Source organism: Bufo bufo, chromosome 5 (assembly GCF_905171765.1).
Source record: "Bufo bufo chromosome 5, aBufBuf1.1, whole genome shotgun sequence".
Taxonomy (NCBI): domain Eukaryota; kingdom Metazoa; phylum Chordata; class Amphibia; order Anura; family Bufonidae; genus Bufo; species Bufo bufo.
The window spans coordinates 3,821,513-3,840,199 of NC_053393.1; the positions used below are offsets into that span (position 1 = coordinate 3,821,513).

General features: G+C 49.9%; 1 protein-coding gene across 2 annotated transcripts in view; it reads right to left on the minus strand.

Moving 5' to 3' along the window:
• The window catches only part of LOC121001937 (alanine aminotransferase 2-like), a 100,325-nt gene that overhangs the window by 6,711 nt on the left and 74,927 nt on the right, over positions 1-18,687 (minus strand). For both annotated transcript variants that reach the window (XM_040433207.1, XM_040433206.1), the window contains exon 8: positions 3,218-3,354. In XM_040433207.1, the coding sequence (XP_040289141.1) occupies positions 3,218-3,354 (137 nt within the window). The remainder of the gene's footprint in view (positions 1-3,217; positions 3,355-18,687) is intronic.

Here is an 18,687-nt window from a genome sequence, read left to right on the forward strand (position 1 = left end):
CACAAAAGGACACAGCACACACACAAAGCACACAGGAACCCAGACAACCATAAGCTGCAATAAACATAGAGACACCACTAGACATATAATAAGAACATCTATGTCTAAACATATCTTATGACCACAAGGGCGGCCCTTTACTGGACAGATGGTATAATACCAGGAGGATGACTCCAGCATACACCATGGCTGAAGTACCCCTCCGCTACAGGGATGCAGCAGAGGCTAAATAGCCCAAGTAGCCGCACCCCCACAGACACACCCACACACAGACACACCCACACACAGACACACCCACACACAGACACACCCACACACAGACACACCCACACAGACACACCCACACAGACACACCCAGTGTTCACTCACTAGGAAGGGAGTTAACCCTTCCTACACCAGGGAAAGAACGGAAACCACTTAAAGGGAAATACACACATAAACCCCACACTCCACCTGTTACCGCAGGCAACGGCATGCGTGACAACCATGTCCTGGGAATCAGCCAAAAGGCCGAGACACTGCCACCACATGCACACAACACCACACGTCACCGCGAGCAACCGCAAGTGAAGGGAAAATGTCACAGTGCACACCATACAGACAAAAGGCACACCTACAAAGACAGGTTGCCAGGTGCAACCGCATGCCCTTAACAGCAAGCTGCCTAGCAACAGCTCAGGCCGCTATACTGCAAATAACCTCATGTTGCCAGCGGCAACCACACGTGAGGCCACATACTTCAGTCCTCACCTGAGATTGATAACAAGACCAAACCGCGGCAACAGCATGCGGGTCCAGGAGTCACGACCATGAGCATGGTCGTGACAACTACTAATGCATTCGAAAGAAGCATTTCTGTCTTTGCAATTGAATCTGCGCCTCTTACCCAAAAATGCTTGTCGCAGGTGGTAAATGACATCCATTTTAGAGTGGGTGATTTCCACCAGGAATCTATCTCCTGTTCTGTGTTGGAGGGCCTGCCTGCTCTAATGGTTTTGGGCTTTCCATGGTTAAGCAAACATAACCCTACCATCGACTGGCAAGTGATTTTTGCACGGACAACTGTCTTAATACGTCTTTCTCTGTGGTCACCACTAAAACTTTTCCCTTGTTCATTTCTGAATTTTCTGATGTATTTTCTGAGTGGTAACCAGGTGTTGCCTCCGCACCAGGAGTATGACTGTCCCGTCAAGCTTATTCCCAGAGCTAAACTGCCCAAATATCGGTTGTATAATCTTTTGGAGCCTGAAAGAAAGGCTATGCGAGAGAATATCACCGAGAGCTTGGCGAAGGGTCATATCAGACCATCCAAGTCCCCAGTGGCTGCTGGGTTGTTCTTTGTATAAAAATTTTTTAAAAAAGGATGGTACCCTTAGGCCATGTCTGGACTTCCGTGAGCTCAACAGTATTTCCATCCGTGATCCTTACCCCCTTCCTTTAATTCCGGATTTGTTTAGTCAGATTGTCGATGCCAAGGTCTTCTCTAAATTGGATCTGAGGGAGGCATATAATCTGGTAAGGATCAAGAAGGGGGACGAATGGAAGACAGCTTTTAAGACCCCTGAGGGTCATTTTGAAAACCTGGTCATGCCCTTTGGGTTAACCAATGCTCCTGCAGTTTTCCAACATTTTGTTAATGATATCTTTCATCACCTGGTGGGGAGGTTCGTTGTTGTATACCTTGATGACATACTAATTTATTCTCCAGACATGGAGACTCATCAAGATCATGTGAGACATGTGTTACAGACCCTAAGGGAGAATAGGTTGTATGCTTAGATGGAAAAGTGTGTATTTGCTGTACAGGAAGTGCAATTTCTGGGTTACCTGCTCTCACCCTCAGGTTTTCGTATGGATCCCGAGAAAGTCTGTGCCGTGTTGGACTAGGATCGACCCAAAAATCTGAAGGTGCTTATGCGATTTATGGTGTTCACCAACTACTACCGTAAATTTATGTTTAACTATTTGACTGTGGTTAAACCTTTAACAGACATGACTAGGAAAGGTGCCGATGTCTCAGTCTGGTCTGATGCGGCATTACAGGCCTTTTCTACAGTGAAGGAATGTTTTGCTTCAGCCCCTATTCTGGTCTAACAGCCTCTTTGATTACTCTTTATTCAGTGTTTGTGACCTCATCCCCTGTTTCAGGTGTAGCTTAGTACTCATTACTCTACCCTATTTAGTGTTGCCCCATCCTTCTGACTATGCGGTAGATAGCTTCATTTGGATTTGGCAGAGCTGGTGTGAGGTCGTCTCTGGTGTTCCTGCTCGTCCATCACTACAGAAGTTATGTGTCACATTTGTTTGTGTTTTGTTTTCTCTTCCTTGCTTGTTGTTACTAGGCCTCAGGGAGACGCCTGTTCCTTCTTCGGGGAAGGAACGGGTTGCCTCAGCCCTGACAATATTCTTAGGGATTCTTAGGAAACTCTAGGGTCTCCAGGGTCCCAGGTTCCAGGGTATGGGCATTTCTACCTTCAAGGGGTGCCCATATGGTTAGGAGTCAGGGCCAGGAGTAGGGTTACTAGGAGGTGACCTTTTCCTTTCCCTAGCTTTGAGGCCTAGTGGCTTTCCCTTTCCCTCCTGGTTGTCAGTTTGGTGTTTCCTCCTATACCTCATCTGTGACATGGAGAGAGCGGATAGGGAGTGGATAGAGAGATGGAGAGAGCGGATAGAGAGAGGGGAGAGAGCGGATAGAGAGAGGGGAGAGAGCGGATAGAGAGAGGGGAGAGAGCGGATAGAGAGAGGGGAGAGAGCGGATAGAGAGATGGAGAGAGCGGATAGAGAGATGGAGAGAGCGGATAGAGAGATGGAGAGAGCGGATAGAGAGAGGGGAGAGAGCGGATAGAGAGAGGGGAGAGAGCGGATAGAGAGAGGGGAGAGAGCGGATAGAGAGAGGGGAGAGAGCGGATAGAGAGAGGGGAGAGAGCGGATAGAGAGATGGAGAGAGCGGATAGAGAGAGGGGAGAGAGCGGATAGAGAGAGGGGAGAGAGCGGATAGAGAGAGGGGAGAGAGCGGATAGAGAGAGGGGAGAGAGCGGATAGAGAGATGGAGAGAGCGGATAGAGAGATGGAGAGAGCGGATAGAGAGAGCGGATAGAGAGATGGAGAGAGCGGATAGAGAGATGGAGAGATAGAGAGGGGAGAGAGCGGATAGAGAGAGGGGAGAGAGCGGATAGAGAGATGGAGAGAGCGGATAGAGAGAACATTTCTTCCTCACTCTCCGGCGATTCCCTTGGACATGGAGTAGACTGATATCAGCTGCACTCGCTCCGAATACTGAGGTCCCATTTGATAGAGAACTTTCTTAAAAGAATGGAAAGCAACTCCTGGACCAAAGACATTCTCCTGATAAACCTGTGGGAGACGACCAGAAGATGAATGAAAAACTGTACAGATAAAAAACATCCCGACTCCTGAGAGCATGTGCATCATACCGTCCCTAAATAATACCGCCAAATAGCAAGCATACACCACTGCTGCTCAATGTCCGCATATAACCCAATACAGTGTTCACATAATACTGCCATATAACACCAACATAATACTGCCACATAGTAGGTACATAATGCTGCTATGTAATACCCACATATTAGGCTACTCTCACACTGGTGTTTTGGTTTCCGTTTCTGAGATCCGTTCAGGGCTCTCACAAGCGTCCAAAACGGATCCGTTTTTCCCTAATGCATTCTGAATGAGAAGGATCCGCTCAGAATGCATCAGTTTGGCTACGTTCCGTCTCCGTTCCGCTCTGGAGGCCGCCTGCAGCGTTTTGCTGTCCGCCTGACAAAACTGAGCCAAATGTCCATCCTGACACAATGTAAGTCAATGGGGACGGATCCGTTTTCACTGACACAATAGATAACGGATCCGTCCTCTATTGACTTTCAATGGTGTTCAGGACGGATCCGCACCAAACGTGAGTGTGAACGTAGCCTTACCTTCTCCATCCCGTTAGGCTATACTGGCGGCCGCCACCATCCTACTGATCTAGACTAGGGATGTTTCCCAGCTACAGGCGTTTATTGCCGATCCTCAGGACGACCGTGGCTTGGAAGAGGTTAAATAGTAAATGCCATGATGCTGATGGAAACACATAGGGCCTGAAAGGGTGAGCAGATAATAAACACAATGTCCAGCTCGCCGCGTGTCCGTTATCCTCCGTTCTCACCATATAAAAGTTCCAGCTCTATTGAAGCTTCTGCTGCTTTGTCTTTATTTTCGGTAACAAATGACATCATGTGGACACCCCCCCCCCCCCCCCCCCCCCCCGCACATTGACGCTTTCCAAACTATACCGTTCTTAGTCGTAACTGTGTGCACTGCCTGACCCTCGGGTTTAAATAGATCCATCCCCCCTGAAAAGGAGGGGGAGGGGAACCACACCCCGAGGACGAGGCACAGCACTTACTCCGTCCTGTGCTGCACCCAATATCTACATTTGACATCATATTAAACAGCTATAAATCCCCAAAAATCCGAAATATGAGGTACAAAATACAATGCTCAATCGGATTCAGGTCCAGTGATTGACTCGGCCATTGCAGAACATTCCACTTCTTTCCCTTAAACGCTTTGGTTGCTTTTGCAGTATGCTTTGGGTCATTGTCCATCTGCCCTGTGAAGCGCCGTCCAATGAGTTCTGAAGCATTGGGCTGAATATGAGCAGATAATATTGCCCGAAACCCTTCAGAATTCATCCTGCTGCTTTTGTCAGCAGTCACATCATCAATAACTACAAGAGAAGCAGTTCCATTGGCAGCCATACATGCCCACGCCATGACACTACCACCACCATGCTTCACTGATGAGGTGGTATGCTTAGGATCATGAGCAGCTCCTTTCCTTCTCCATACTCTTCTCTTCCCATCACTCTGGTACAAGTTGATCTTGGTCTCATCTGTCCATAGGATGTTGTTCCAGATCTGTGAAGGCTTTTCTAGATGTCGTTTGGCAAACTCTAATCTGGCCTTCCTGTTTTTGAGGCTCACCAATGGTTTCCATCTTGTGGTGAACCCTCTGTATTCACTCTGGTGAAGTCTTCTCCTGATTGTTGACTTTGACACACATACACCTACCTCCCGGACAGTGCTCTTGATCTGGCCAACTGTTGTGAAGGGCGTTTTCTTCACCAGGGAAAGAATTCTTCGCTCATCCACCACAGTTGTTTTCCGTGGTCTTCCGGGTCTTTTGGTGTTGATGAGCTCACCGGTGCGTTCCTTCTTTTTAAGAATGTTCCAAACAGTTGTTTTGGCCGCGCCTAATGTTTTTGCTATCTCTCTGATGGGTTTGTTCTGTTTTTCAGCCTAATGATGGCTTCACTGATGGTGACAGCTCTTTGGATCTCATCTTGAGAGTTGACAGCAACAGATTCCAAATGCAGATAGCAGACTGGAAATGACCTCTGGACCTCTTATCTGCTCATTGTAATTGGGATAATGAGGGGATAACACACACCTGGCCATGGAACAGCCGAGAAGCCAATTGTCCCATTACTTCTGGTCCCTTAACAAGTGGGAGGCACATATGTAACTGCTGTAATTCCTGCACCGTTCACCTGATTTGGATGTAAATCCCCTCAGATTACAGCTGACAGTCTGCAGGTAAAGCACATCTTGTTCGCCTTATTTCAAATTCATTGCGGTGGTGTATAGAGCCAAAAATGTTAGCATTGTGTCCATGTCCCAATATTTATGGACCTGACTGTATCTCGGACAAGGTCACATCATGCGATCCCTTCATACATTCCAGATCGGACCCTCGATCATCTGCAGTTTTGCCTAGAAAAAAAATTGCATAATGTGAACACAGTAATAAAAAGCAAACAAATGAGAAGATAAAATAGAAAGAAAAACCCTCTAATAAACCCCACAACGGCCGTCACTCACTTAGACATAGGACACTATAGGAACATTAGTGAAAACCCATCAATGCTTTTCCAGATGGAGACCCCGAGGCTTTCTCTCTGGTATTCAGTCTGAAGATCCGACATGTCTCCCGCTGCATAATCTGCGTCTTCACGTCACCCCCGCTGGGCGCGACCACTGCCTTTCCAATCGCACACCTACAGAAGCGATTTAAACTGCGATATGTTCTGTAATTTGATCTACGCGTCGCTGAGGGATTGGAAATCTAACCGATACCTTGGTTTGACTTTTCTGCTAGAACTCCCCGCGTACATCAGATCGCGGACTGTGCAGGTAATGAGGTAATAACGCCCATCGTGTTACCGTCAATGTAACTTTGTATCGGGAACGTTTCACTGTGTGTCGAATTGTGAACACATTTTTGTAGGTCCGGCAGATCTGCAGGTTTTAGGGCACTTTCTCACTTGCGTTAAACTTTTCCGGCATTGATTTCCGTCTTAGGCGCTCAGTTTTATCCCGATGCATTCTGAATAAAGAGAGATCCGTTCAGGATGCATCAGGACGTCTTCAGTTCAGTCACTGTGCGGTTTTTGGACGGAGAAAATACCGCAGCGTGCTGCAGTATTTTCTCCGTCCAACATTCTGGAACACTTGCTGGATACAAACAGATACCATTTTTAGACGGATCCGGATGCGGATCCCTCTCTGCGGTTGTCATCTGGAAAAACAGATCCGGTATTTATCTTTTGCCCATTTAAAGGTCTGGGGCCGGATCATTAATGCGTTTCAATGTAAAATAATGCCGGATCCGTCTAAAAATGGTATCTGTTTGTATCCAGCAAGTGTTCCAGAATGTTGGACGGAGAAAATACTGCAGCACGCTGCGGTATTTTCTCCGTCCAAAAACCGCACAGTGACTGAACTGAAGACGTCCTGATTAGGGATGAGCGAACCCGAACTGTATAGTTCGGGTTCGTACCGAATTTTGGGGTGTCCGTGACACGGACCCGAACCCGAACATTTTCGTAAAAGTTCGGGTTCGGTGTTCTGCGCTTTCTTGGCGCTTTTTGAAAGGCTGCAAAGCAGCCAATCAACAAGCGTCATACTACTTGCCCCAAGAGGCCATGACAGCCATGCCTACTATTGGCATGGCTGTGATTGGCCAGTGCACCATGTGACCCAGCCTCTATTTAAGCTGGAGTCACGTAGCGCCGCACGTCACTCTGCTATGATCAGTGTAGGGAGAGGTTGCAGCTGCGACGTTAGGGCGAGATTAGGCAGATTAACTCCTCCAAAAGACTTAATTCTGTGATCGATCTGCAGCTGTGGATCATTGAAGTGCTATTATTGACTTGCTCACTTTTTTGAGGCTGCCCAGAGCGTTTTTAGATCACTTTTTTTCTGGGGTGATCGGCGGCCATTTTGTGGCTTGTGGTGCGCCAGCACGAGCTATCACCAAGTGTATTTAACCATCGATAGTGTGGTTATTTTGTGCTATATCCTACATCAGCTGCAGGCTGAGCCTGTGTCACCGAAGTGCATTTAACCATCAACAGTCTGGTTATTTTTTGGCCATATACTACATCAGCTGCAGGCTGAGCCTGTGTCACCCAAGTGCATTTAACCATTAACAGTCTGATTATTTTTTGGCCATATACTACATCTGGTGCAGGCTGAGCCTGTGTCACCCAAGTGCATTTAACCATCAACAGTCTGGTTATTTTTTGGCCATATATTACATCGGGGGCAAGTTGAGCCTGTCACCCAGCGCCTAAAAAATAGACCTGACATTTCTATTCAACCAAATCTGTACTGTTTTAGCTGGTCAAGTTATTTGTAGTGACCGTAAAAGCAGACTTTTTGTTCTGGGTTGAAAAACTATTCCCAAATTTGCCATTCTGAAAATAACTAGTTTCTGGTATTTGAGGCCTACTTGAAATCTATCCCAAAAAGAAAATCTTACATTGAAGGTACTGATAGTGTCATTCAGAAAAACCTAAGACACACGCTACCGTGCAGATAGAAGTCTGATTCTGTGATTAAACCTATACCTGTCACACAGCGCAAAAAAAAAACAGGCCTCACATCTCTATTCAACCAAATCTGTACTGTTTTAGCTGGTCAAGTTATTTGTAGTGACCGTAAAAGCACACTTTTTGTTCTGGGTTGAAAAAACTATTCCCAAATTTGCCATTCTCAAAATTGTGGTGAACGGGAACAATAAGGAAAACATCTAATAAGGGACGCGGACGCGGACGTGGACCCTCTGGTGCTGGGAGAGGACGTGGCCGTTCTGCCACAGCCACACGTCCTAGTGAACCAACTACCTCAGGTCCCAGTAGCCAGCAGAATTTACAGCGATATTTGGTGGGGCCCAATGCCGTTCTAAGGATGGTAAGGCCTGAGCAGGTACAGGCATTAGTCAATTGGGTGGCCGACAGTGCATCCAGCACGTTCACATTATCTCCCACCCAGTCTTCTGCAGAAAGCGCACAGATGGCGCATGAAAACCAAGCCCATCAGTCTGTCACATCACCCCCATGCATATCAGGGAAACTGTCTGAGCCTCAAGTTATGCAGCAGTCTCTTATGCTGTTTGAAGACTCTGCTGGCAGGGTTTCCCAAGGGCATCCACCTAGCCCTTCCCCAGGGGTGGAAGAGATAGAATGCACTGACGCACAACCACTTATGTTTCCTGATGATGAGGACATGGGAATACCACCTCAGCACGTCTCTGATGATGACGAAACACAGGTGCCAACTGCTGCGTCTTTCTGCAGTGTGCAGACTGAACAGGAGGTCAGGGATCAAGACTGGGTGGAAGACGATTCAGGGGACGATGAGGTCCTAGACCCCACATGGAATGAAGGTCGTACCACTGACTTTCACAGTTCGGAGGAAGAGGCAGTGGTGAGACCGAGCCAACAGCGTAGCAAAAGAGGGAGCAGGGGGCAAAATCAGAACACCCGCCGCCAAGAGACTCCGCCTGCTACTGACCGCCGCCATCTGGGACCGAGCACCCCAAAGGCAGCTTCAAGGAGTTCCCTGGCATGGCACTTCTTCAAACAATGTGCTGACGACAAGACCCGAGTGGTTTGCACGCTGTGCCATCAGAGCCTGAAGCGAGGCATTAACGTTCTGAACCTTAGCACAACCTGCATGACCAGGCACCTGCATGCAAAGCATGAACTGCAGTGGAGTAAACACCTTAAAAACAAGGAAGTCACTCAGGCTCCCCCTGCTACCTCTTCTGCTGCTGCCGCCTCGGCCTCTTCTGCTGCTGCCGCCGCCTCTTCTGCTGCTGCTGCCGCCTCGGCCTCTTCAGGAACGTTGGCACCTGCCACCCAGCAAACATGGGATGTACCACCAACACCACCACCTGCGTCACCAAGCATCTCAACCATGTCACACGGCAGCGTTCAGCTCTCCATCTCACAAACATTTGAGAGAAAGCGTAAATTCCCACCTAGCCACCATCGATCCCTGGCCCTGAATGCCAGCATTTCTAAACTACTGGTGTCACGGGGTTCCGAAGGTGCACTCGGTCCCCCATTGCCCGCAGAACTGTTGCTTAGCTTTTGGAATGAGGTTCTGTGTTTGACCTCATTCCCAGGGCGGCTTTACTAGCTGGGTGGCTCCTTGCTCCTAAGTCTGCCTTGAGCGCCGAGCTGATCACTCGGTGCTCGACTGGTTGGTCTGTCGGTCATGTGACGTTGGCCACGTCACATGACCCTCACTCCCCACTATAAATACAGGCAGCCTGCTGGCTACAGGTTGCCTGTTAATTTCTAGGTTCCTGGTATTTGTTGGACTGCTGAATACTTACCTGATCCTGTTCCTTGACCATCCTCTGCCTGCTCCTCCTGTACTGCGCATACATCCTGGTATTGTGACCTCGGCTCCCACCTGACTACTCTCTTAGGACTCCTCTTGTACTTCGCTACTCTCCTGGTATTTATGACCCCGGCTTCTCCTGACAATTCTCTGCTTGCTCCATTTGTACTTTGCAGCTTTCCTGGTTCTGACTCGGTCCGTTCACGTCCTGTTGTTTGTCTGTCTGTCATCCCTGCACTTAGTCCAAGTTAGGGATTGCCGTCCAGTTGTCCCCTGTCATTAGGACTCGCGAGGCAAGTAGGCAGGGCCAGGGGTGAGGGTGGAGCGCAGTGGTCACTTCCCTTCCCCCTGTGTGTGTGTACGCGACCGTTACAACTGGCCTATGAAATGCTGTCATTCAGGCTGGTGGACACAGACAGCTTCAAACAGCTCATGTCGCTTGCTGTCCCACAGTATGTTGTTCCCAGCCGGCACTACTTCTCCAAGAGAGCCGTGCCTTCCCTGCACAACCAAGTGTCCGATAAAATCAAGTGTGCACTGCGCAACGCCATCTGTGGCAAGGTCCACCTAACCACAGATACGTGGACCAGTAAGCACGGCCAGGGACGCTATATCTCCCTAACTGCACACTGGGTAAATGTAGTGGCGGCTGGGCCCCAGGCGGAGAGCTGTTTGGCGCACGTCCTTCCGCCGCCAAGGATCGCAGGGCAAAATTCTTTGCCTCCTGTCTCCTCCTCCTCCTACTCAGCTTCCTCCTCCTCTTCTTCCACCTGCTCATCCAGTCAGTCACACACCTTCACCACCAACTTCAGCACAGCCCGGGGTAAACGTCAGCAGGCCATTCTGAAACTCATATGTTTGGGGGACAGGCCCCACACCGCACAGGAGTTGTAGCGGGGTATAGAACAACAGACCGAGGAGTGGTTGCTGCCGGTGAGCCTCAAGCCCGGCCTGGTGGTGTGCGATAATGGGCGAAATCTCGTTGCAGATCCCGACATGTCAGAGCTGCTGCATAAAGTGCGGGCCGTCTGTTCGCGCTTCCGGCGTTCACACCCTGCCGCTGCTCGCCTGTCTGCGCTACAGCGTAACTTCGGCCTTCCCGCTCACCGCCTCATATGCGACGTGCCCACCAGGTGGAACTCCACCTTGCACATGCTGGACAGACTGTGCGAGCAGCAGCAGGCCATAGTGGAGTTTCAGCTGCAGCACGCACGGGTCAGTCGCACTGCGGATCAGACACACTTCACCACCAATGACTGGGCCTCCATGCGAGACCTGTGTGCCCTGTTGCGCTGTTTCGAGTACTCCACCAACATGGTCAGTGGCGATGATGCCGTTATCAGCGTTACTATCCCACTTCTATGTCTCCTTGAGAAAACACTTAGGGCGATGATGGAAGAGGAGGTGGCCCAGGAGGAAGAGGAGGAAGAGGGGTCATTTTTAGCACTTTCAGGCCAGTCTCTTCGAAGTGACTCAGAGGGAGGTTTTTTGCAACAGCAGAGGCCAGGTACAAATGTGGCCAGACAGGGCCCACTACTGGAGGACGAGGAGGACGAGGATGAGGAGGAGGTGGAGGAGGATGAGGATGAAGCATGTTCACAGCGGGGTGGCACCCAAAGCAGCTCGAGCCCATCACTGGTGCGTGGCTGGGGGGAAACACAGGACGATGACGATACGCCTCCCACAGAGGACAGCTTGTCCTTACCTCTGGGCAGCCTGGCACACATGAGAGACTACATGCTGCAGTGCCTGCGCAACGACAGCAGAGTTGCCCACATTTTAACGTGTGCGGACTACTGGGTTGCCACCCTGCTGGATCCCCGGTACAAAGACAATGTGCCCACCTTACTTCCCACACTGGAGCGTGATAGGAAGATGCGCGAGTACAAGCGCACGTTGGTAGACGCGCTACTGGGAGCATTCCCAAATGTCACAGGGGAACCAGTGGAAGCCCAAGGCGAAGGCAGAGGAGGAGCAAGAGGTCGCCAACGCAGCTGTGTCACGGCCAGCTCCTCTGAGGGCAGGGTTAGCATGGCAGAGATGTGGAAAAGTTTTGTCACCACGCCACAGCTAACTGCACCACCACCTGATACGGAACGTGTTAGCAGGAGGCAACATTTCACTAACATGGTGGAACAGTACCTGTGCACACCCCTCCACGTACTGACTGATGGTTCGGCCCCATTCAACTTCTGGGTCTCCAAATTGTCCACGTGGCCAGAGCTAGCCTTTTATGCCTTGGAGGTGCTGGCCTGCCCGGCGGCCAGCGTTTTGTCTGAACGTGTATTCAGCACGGCAGGGGGCGTCATTACAGACAAACGCAGCCGCCTGTCTACAGCCAATGTGGACAAGCTGACGTTCATAAAAATGAACCAGGCATGGATCCCACAGGACCTGTCCATCCCTTGTGCAGATTAGACATTAACTACCTCCCCTTAACAATATATTATTCTACTCCAGGGCACTTCCTCATTCAATCCTATTTTTATTTTCATTTTACCATTATATTGCAGGGCAACCCAAAGTTGAATGAACCTCTCCTCTGTCTGGGTGCCGGGGCCTAAATGTGTGACAGTGGCCTGTTCCAGTGGTGGGTGACGTGAAGCCTGATTCTCTGCTATGACATGAAGACAGATTCTGTGCTGACATAAGGCCAGATTCTCTGTTACGGGACCTCTCTCCTCTGCCTGGGTGCCTGGGCCTAAATGTATGACAGTGGCCTGTTCCAGTGGTGGGTGACGTGATGCCTGATTCTCTGCTATGACATGAAGACAGATTCTGTGCTGACATAAGGCCAGATTCTCTGTTACGGGACCTCTCTCCTCTGCCTGGGTGCCTGGGCCTAAATGTGTGACAGTGGCCTGTTCCAGTGGTGGGTGACGTGAAGCCTGATTCTCTGCTATGACATGAAGACAGATTCTGCGCTGACATAAGGCCAGATTCTCTGTTACGGGACCGCTCTCCTCTGTCTGGGTGCCGGGGCCTAAATGTGTGACAGTGGCCTGTTCCAGTGGTGGGTGACGTGAAGCCTGATTCTCTGCTATGACATGAAGACAGATTCTGCGCTGACATAAGGCCAGATTCTCTGTTACGGGACCTCTCTCCTCTGTCTGGGTGCCTGGGCCTAAATGTGTGACAGTGGCCTGTTCCAGTGGTGGGTGACGTGATGCCTGATTCTCTGCTATGACATGAAGACAGATTCTGTGCTGACATAAGGCCAGATTCTCTGTTACAGGACCTCTCTCCTCTGTCTGGGTGCCAGGGCCTAAATGTGTGACAGTGGCCTGTTCCAGTGGTGGGTGACGTGAAGCCTGATTCTCTGCTATAACATGAATACAGATTCTGCGCTGACATGAAGCCAGATTCTCTGTTACAGGACCGCTCTCCTCTGTCTGGGTGCCTGGGCCTAAATGTGTGACAGTGGCCTGTTCCAGTGGTGGGTGACGTGAAGCCTGATTCTCTGCTATGACATGAAGACAGATTCTGTGCTGACATAAGGCCAGATTCTCTGTTACGGGACCTCTCTCCTCTGCCTGGGTGCCTGGGCCTAAATGTGTGACAGTGGCCTGTTCCAGTGGTGGGTGACGTGATGCCTGATTCTCTGCTATGACATGAAGACAGATTCTGTGCTGACATAAGGCCAGATTCTCTGTTACAGGACCTCTCTCCTCTGTCTGGGTGCCAGGGCCTAAATGTGTGACAGTGGCCTGTTCCAGTGGTGGGTGACGTGAAGCCTGATTCTCTGCTATAACATGAATACAGATTCTGTGCTGACATAAGGCCAGATTCTCTGTTACGGGACCGCTCTCCTCTGTCTGGGTGCCTGGGCCTAAATGTGTGACAGTGGCCTGTTCCAGTGGTGGGTGACGTGATGCCTGATTCTCTGCTATGACATGAAGACTGATTCTGCGCTGACATAAGGCCAGATTCTCTGTTACGGGACCTCTATCCTCTGCCTGGGTGCCTGGGCCTAAATGTGTGACAGTCGCCTGTTCCAGTGGTGGCTGACGTGAAGCCTGATTCTCTGCTATGACATGAAGACAGATTCTGCGCTGACATAAGGCCAGATTCTCTGTTATGGGACCTCTCTCCTCTGCCTGGGTGCCGGGGCCTAAATGTGTGACAGTGGCCTGTTCCAGTGGTGGGTGACATGAAGCCTGATTCTCTGCTATGACATGAAGACAGATTCTGCGCTGACATAAGGCCAGATTCTCTGTTACGGGACCGCTCTCCTCTGTCTGGGTGCCGGGGCCTAAATGTGTGACAGTGGCCTGTTCCAGTTTTGGGTGACGTGAAGCCTGATTCTCTGCTATGGCATGAAGAGACTGATTCTCTGCTGACGTGAAACCAGATTCTCTGCTATGGGACCTCTGTCCAATTGATATTGGTTAATTTTTATTTTTTTAATTTTAATTTTAATTCATTTCCCTATCCACATTTGTTTGCAGGGGATTTACCTACATGTTGCTGCCTTTTGCAGCCCTCTAGCTCTTTCCTGGGCTGTTTTACAGCCTTTTTAGTGCCCAAAAGTTCGGGTCCCCATTGACTTCAATGGGGTTCGGGACGAAGTTCAGGTCGGGTTCGGATCCCGAACCCGAACATTTCTGGGAAGTTCGGCCGAACTTCTCGAACCCGAACATCCAGGTGTTCGCTCAACTCTAGTCCTGATGCATCCTGAACGGATCGCTCTCCATTCAGAATGCATCGGGATAAAACTGAGCGCCTAGGACGGAAATCAATGCCGGAAAAGTTTAACGCAAGTGAGAAAGTGCCCTAAAACCTGCAGATCTGCCGGACCTACAAAAATGTGTTTACAATCCGACACACAGTGAAACGTTCCCGATACAAAGTTACATTGACGGTAACACGATGGGCGTTATTACCTCATTACCTGCACAGTCCGCGATCTGATGTACGCGGGGAGTTCTATCAGAAAAGTCAAACCAAGGTTGCGGGAAGATATCGGTTAGATTTCCAATCCCTCAGCAACGGGTAGATCAAATTACAGAACATATCGCAGTTTAAATCGCTTCTGTAGGTTTGCGATTGGAAAGGCAGTGGTCGCGCCCAGAGGGGGCGACGTGAAGACGCAGATTATGCAGCGGGAGACATGTCGGATCTTCAGACTGAATACCAGAGAGAAAGCCTCGTGGTCTTAATCTGAAAAAAGCTTTGATGGGTTTTCACTAATGTTCCTATAGTGTCCTATGTCTAAGTGAGTGACGGCCGTTGTGGGGTTTATTAGAGGGTTTTTCTTTCTATTTTATCTTCTCATTTGTTTGCTTTTTATTACTGTGTTCACATTATGCAATTTTTTTTCTAGGCAAAACTGCAGATGATCGAGGGTCCGATCTGGAATGTATGAAGGGATCGCATGATGTGACCTTGTGTCACGGCCATGCCCATGACCGTGACTTCTTTACCGCATGCAGTTGCCTGCGGTTTTGTATGGGTGTTCAACCACGGGTGAGGGCCGCTTGTGTGTGGCCTCACTTGTGGTTGCCGGGGGCAACTAGTGTTGTATTTAGCAGCAGAGCAGCCTGAGCGTCGCTAGGCAACTTGCTGCCCTGGCATGCGGTCTCACCTGACTTTCTTTATGTTAGGTGTGTGTGTTGTGTGCATGGTGTATTATGTATTGTGTGCACTTCCCCTTTATGTGTCTTTCCTTTCTGTGGTACTGGAAGGGTTAACTTCCTTCCCAGTGTGTGTGTGATGTCACTGGGTGTGTCCTACCCTTGGGTGTGGCCACTTGGGCCTATATAGACCCTCTCTTTAGCAGGGCTCAGTAGGTTGCTTCAGTCTTGCTAGCTGGAGCAGCCTCCTGTGTTTTCTATCCGCCTGTGAGAGCCACCACTGTGGTCATAAGTTTAAGTTTAGCTAAGTCTGTGTGATGTTCGGTTTATGTTTTCCTGTATTATTCAGTGCTGCCATGTATCTGGGTTCCGGTGTGTGAATGAGTTTGTGCTGACGTCTGTCTGCTATTTGTGGACTTCAGCTTTCCTGCAGACGGATCCAGTCAGCAGGGCTGTGGCAGGTGGCTGGAACTAGTGCAGCACCTGCCATATACATAAGCTTGCATTTGTTCCCCTTTTCCAGCAGCTTGGCCAGTGAGACTCCTGCTCCTCCGTGCCTAGGAGGAGTAGGTCGTCTTACCCTGACTCCTAGCGCAGGGACCGGACGGAGGGTGAGTTAGGGATCCGAGGTTCCTGCGCATGGGTCCTCCTACCTTTAAGGTCGGCCCATGCAGTTAGGAGTTAGGGTCAGGGTAGGGACGCTGTTAGGAGGTGACCTGCTCCCTATCCTGTTCTCCTGGCTGAGCAGCCATAACATCACCCGGCACGCACGGCTGAGGATTTCCCCCATCCTCAGCCGTGACACCTTGTCCTAGATAGGTGTTTTTGTATTTTGTACCTCATATTTTGCATTTTTGTGGGATTTATAGCTGTTGTTTTTTAATATGATGTCAAATGTAGATAACGGGGGCAGCACAGGACGGAGTAAGTGCTGTGCCTCGTCCTGCAACAGAATCTTCTATAGTGCTGGAACTTTTATCTGCTGCTTAAATCATTGGAGGTCTAGAGCAGTGATGGGGTGTGGCGAAACCAACCTTGCCACTGGGTTTTGGAGAGGCCTGTTTATCAGCCTCTTGCCCCAGGATTATGGGCCATATACTAACTTTTAAACCCCTGAACCTATTCAAGTGAATTTTGGATATGTTTGTCCCCAAGTTATACTGTTTAAATTGATGTAAGTTATATGTATGGCCAATGTAAACTCACAAAGTTGTAACAATTTATAATAAGTGTAACTTGTCAGCTTGGGAGGAAAATGCTGGGTGTGTTTTTATTGTGCCATTGTCCCATTGTGTGTTTAAAGGGTGATGTCTGTCCTGTTGTCCTCACATGTGTATTGGTGACTTCTCTTTGTCTTGAGAGATAATTGGATTACGCCTCGGGTGTCTCCAGGGCAGAGAGGAGGAAACCATGATGCATTGTGGGGATGTATTGTCTCTGTGTATCCTAAGTGCTGTTTATCTGTCCTATGTCACAGTCTTCATTCTGGTCCCCTAGGGGCGTGTACACCAGATGGGCTTGGTTGATTTACACCTCCCTGTGGGCGGACCTGTAATTGCAACAACTGTAATAAAAACCAGGCTGGGTGTGCCAGCACCTCAGACCACTGCTTGACCCTCAACACGGAGCCTTGTCTCGTTATTGGGGGGATCCGCTGTATGCTGTTAGAGATTGATTGCCAGGAGTGTAAGCTGATTCCTGTTCGTCTGCTAGCAGCTATTCGTGAGGTTCCAGTTTGGAGTGCTACTTTGTATCCAGTTCGGGAGGTTGGTGTCCTGCAGTAGCTGTATGCTGTGTACTGCCCTCTACATGTATCAGGATGAGCTGCACCCTTGTATCCCAGGTGATGCTGGCTCCTGTTCCTATCCTTTATGCTGTGTACTGCACTCTACATGTATCAGGATGAGCTGCACCCTTGTATCCCAGGTGATGCTGGCTCCTGTTACTCTCCTGTATGCTGTGTACTGCCCTCTACATGTACCAGGATGAGCTGCACCCTTGTATCCCGGGTGATGCTGGCTCCTGTTACTCTCCTGTATGCTGTGTACTGCCCTCTACATGTATCAGGATGAGCTGCACCCTTGTATCCCGGGTGATGCTGGCTCCTGTTACTCTCCTGTATGCTGTGTACTGCCCTCTACATGTACCAGGATGAGCTGCACCCTTGTATCCCGGGTGATGCTGGCTCCTGTTACTCTCCTGTATGCTGTGTACTGCCCTCTACATGTATCAGGGTGAGCTGCACCCTTGTATCCCGGGTGATGCTGGCTCCTGTTACTCTCCTGTATGCTGTGTACTGCCCTCTACATGTACCAGGATGAGCTGCACCCTTGTATCCCGGGTGATGCTGGCTCCTGTTACTCTCCTGTATGCTGTGTACTGCCCTCTACATGTACCAGGATGAGCTGCACCCTTGTATCCCGGGTGATGCTGGCTCCTGTTACCCTCCTGTATGCTGTGTACTGCCCGCTACGGGTACCAGGATGAGCTGCACCCTTGTATCCCGGGTGATGCTGGCTCCTGTTACTCTCCTATATGCTGTGTACTGCCCTCTACATGTATCAGGATGAGCTGCACCCGTGTATCCCGGGTGATGCTGGCTCCTGTTACTCTCCTGTATGCTGTGTACTGCCCTCTACATGTACCAGGATGAGCTGCACCCTTGTATCCCGGGTGATGCTGGCTCCTGTTACTCTCCTATATGCTGTGTACTGCACTCTACATGTATCAGGATGTGCTGCACCCGTGTATCCCGGGTGATGCTGGCTCCTGTTACTCTCCTGTATGCTGTGTACTGCCCTCTACATGTATCAGGATGAGCTGCACCCTTGTATCCCGGGTGATGCTGGCTCCTGTTACTCTCCTATATGCTGTGTACTGCACTCTACATGTATCAGGATGAGCTGCACCCGTGTATCCCGGGTGATGCTGGCTCCTGTTACTCTCCTGTATGCTGTGTACTGCCCTCTACATGTACCAGGATGAGCTGCACCCTTGTATCCCGGGTGATGCTGGCTCCTGTTACTCTCCTATATGCTGTGTACTGCACTCTACATGTATCAGGATGTGCTGCACCCGTGTATCCCGGGTGATGCTGGCTCCTGTTACTCTCCTGTATGCTGTGTACTGCCCTCTACATGTATCAGGATGAGCTGCACCCTTGTATCCCGGGTGATGCTGGCTCCTGTTACTCTCCTGTATGCTGTGTACTGCCCTCTACATGTATCAGGATGAGCTGCACCCTTGTATCCCGGGTGATGCTGGCTCCTGTTACTCTCCTATATGCTGTGTACTGCCCTCTACATGTACCAGGATGAGCTGCACCCTTGTATCCCGGGTGATGCTGGCTCCTGTTACTCTCCTGTATGCTGTGTACTGCCCTCTACATGTATCAGGATGAGCTGCACCCTGAAAAG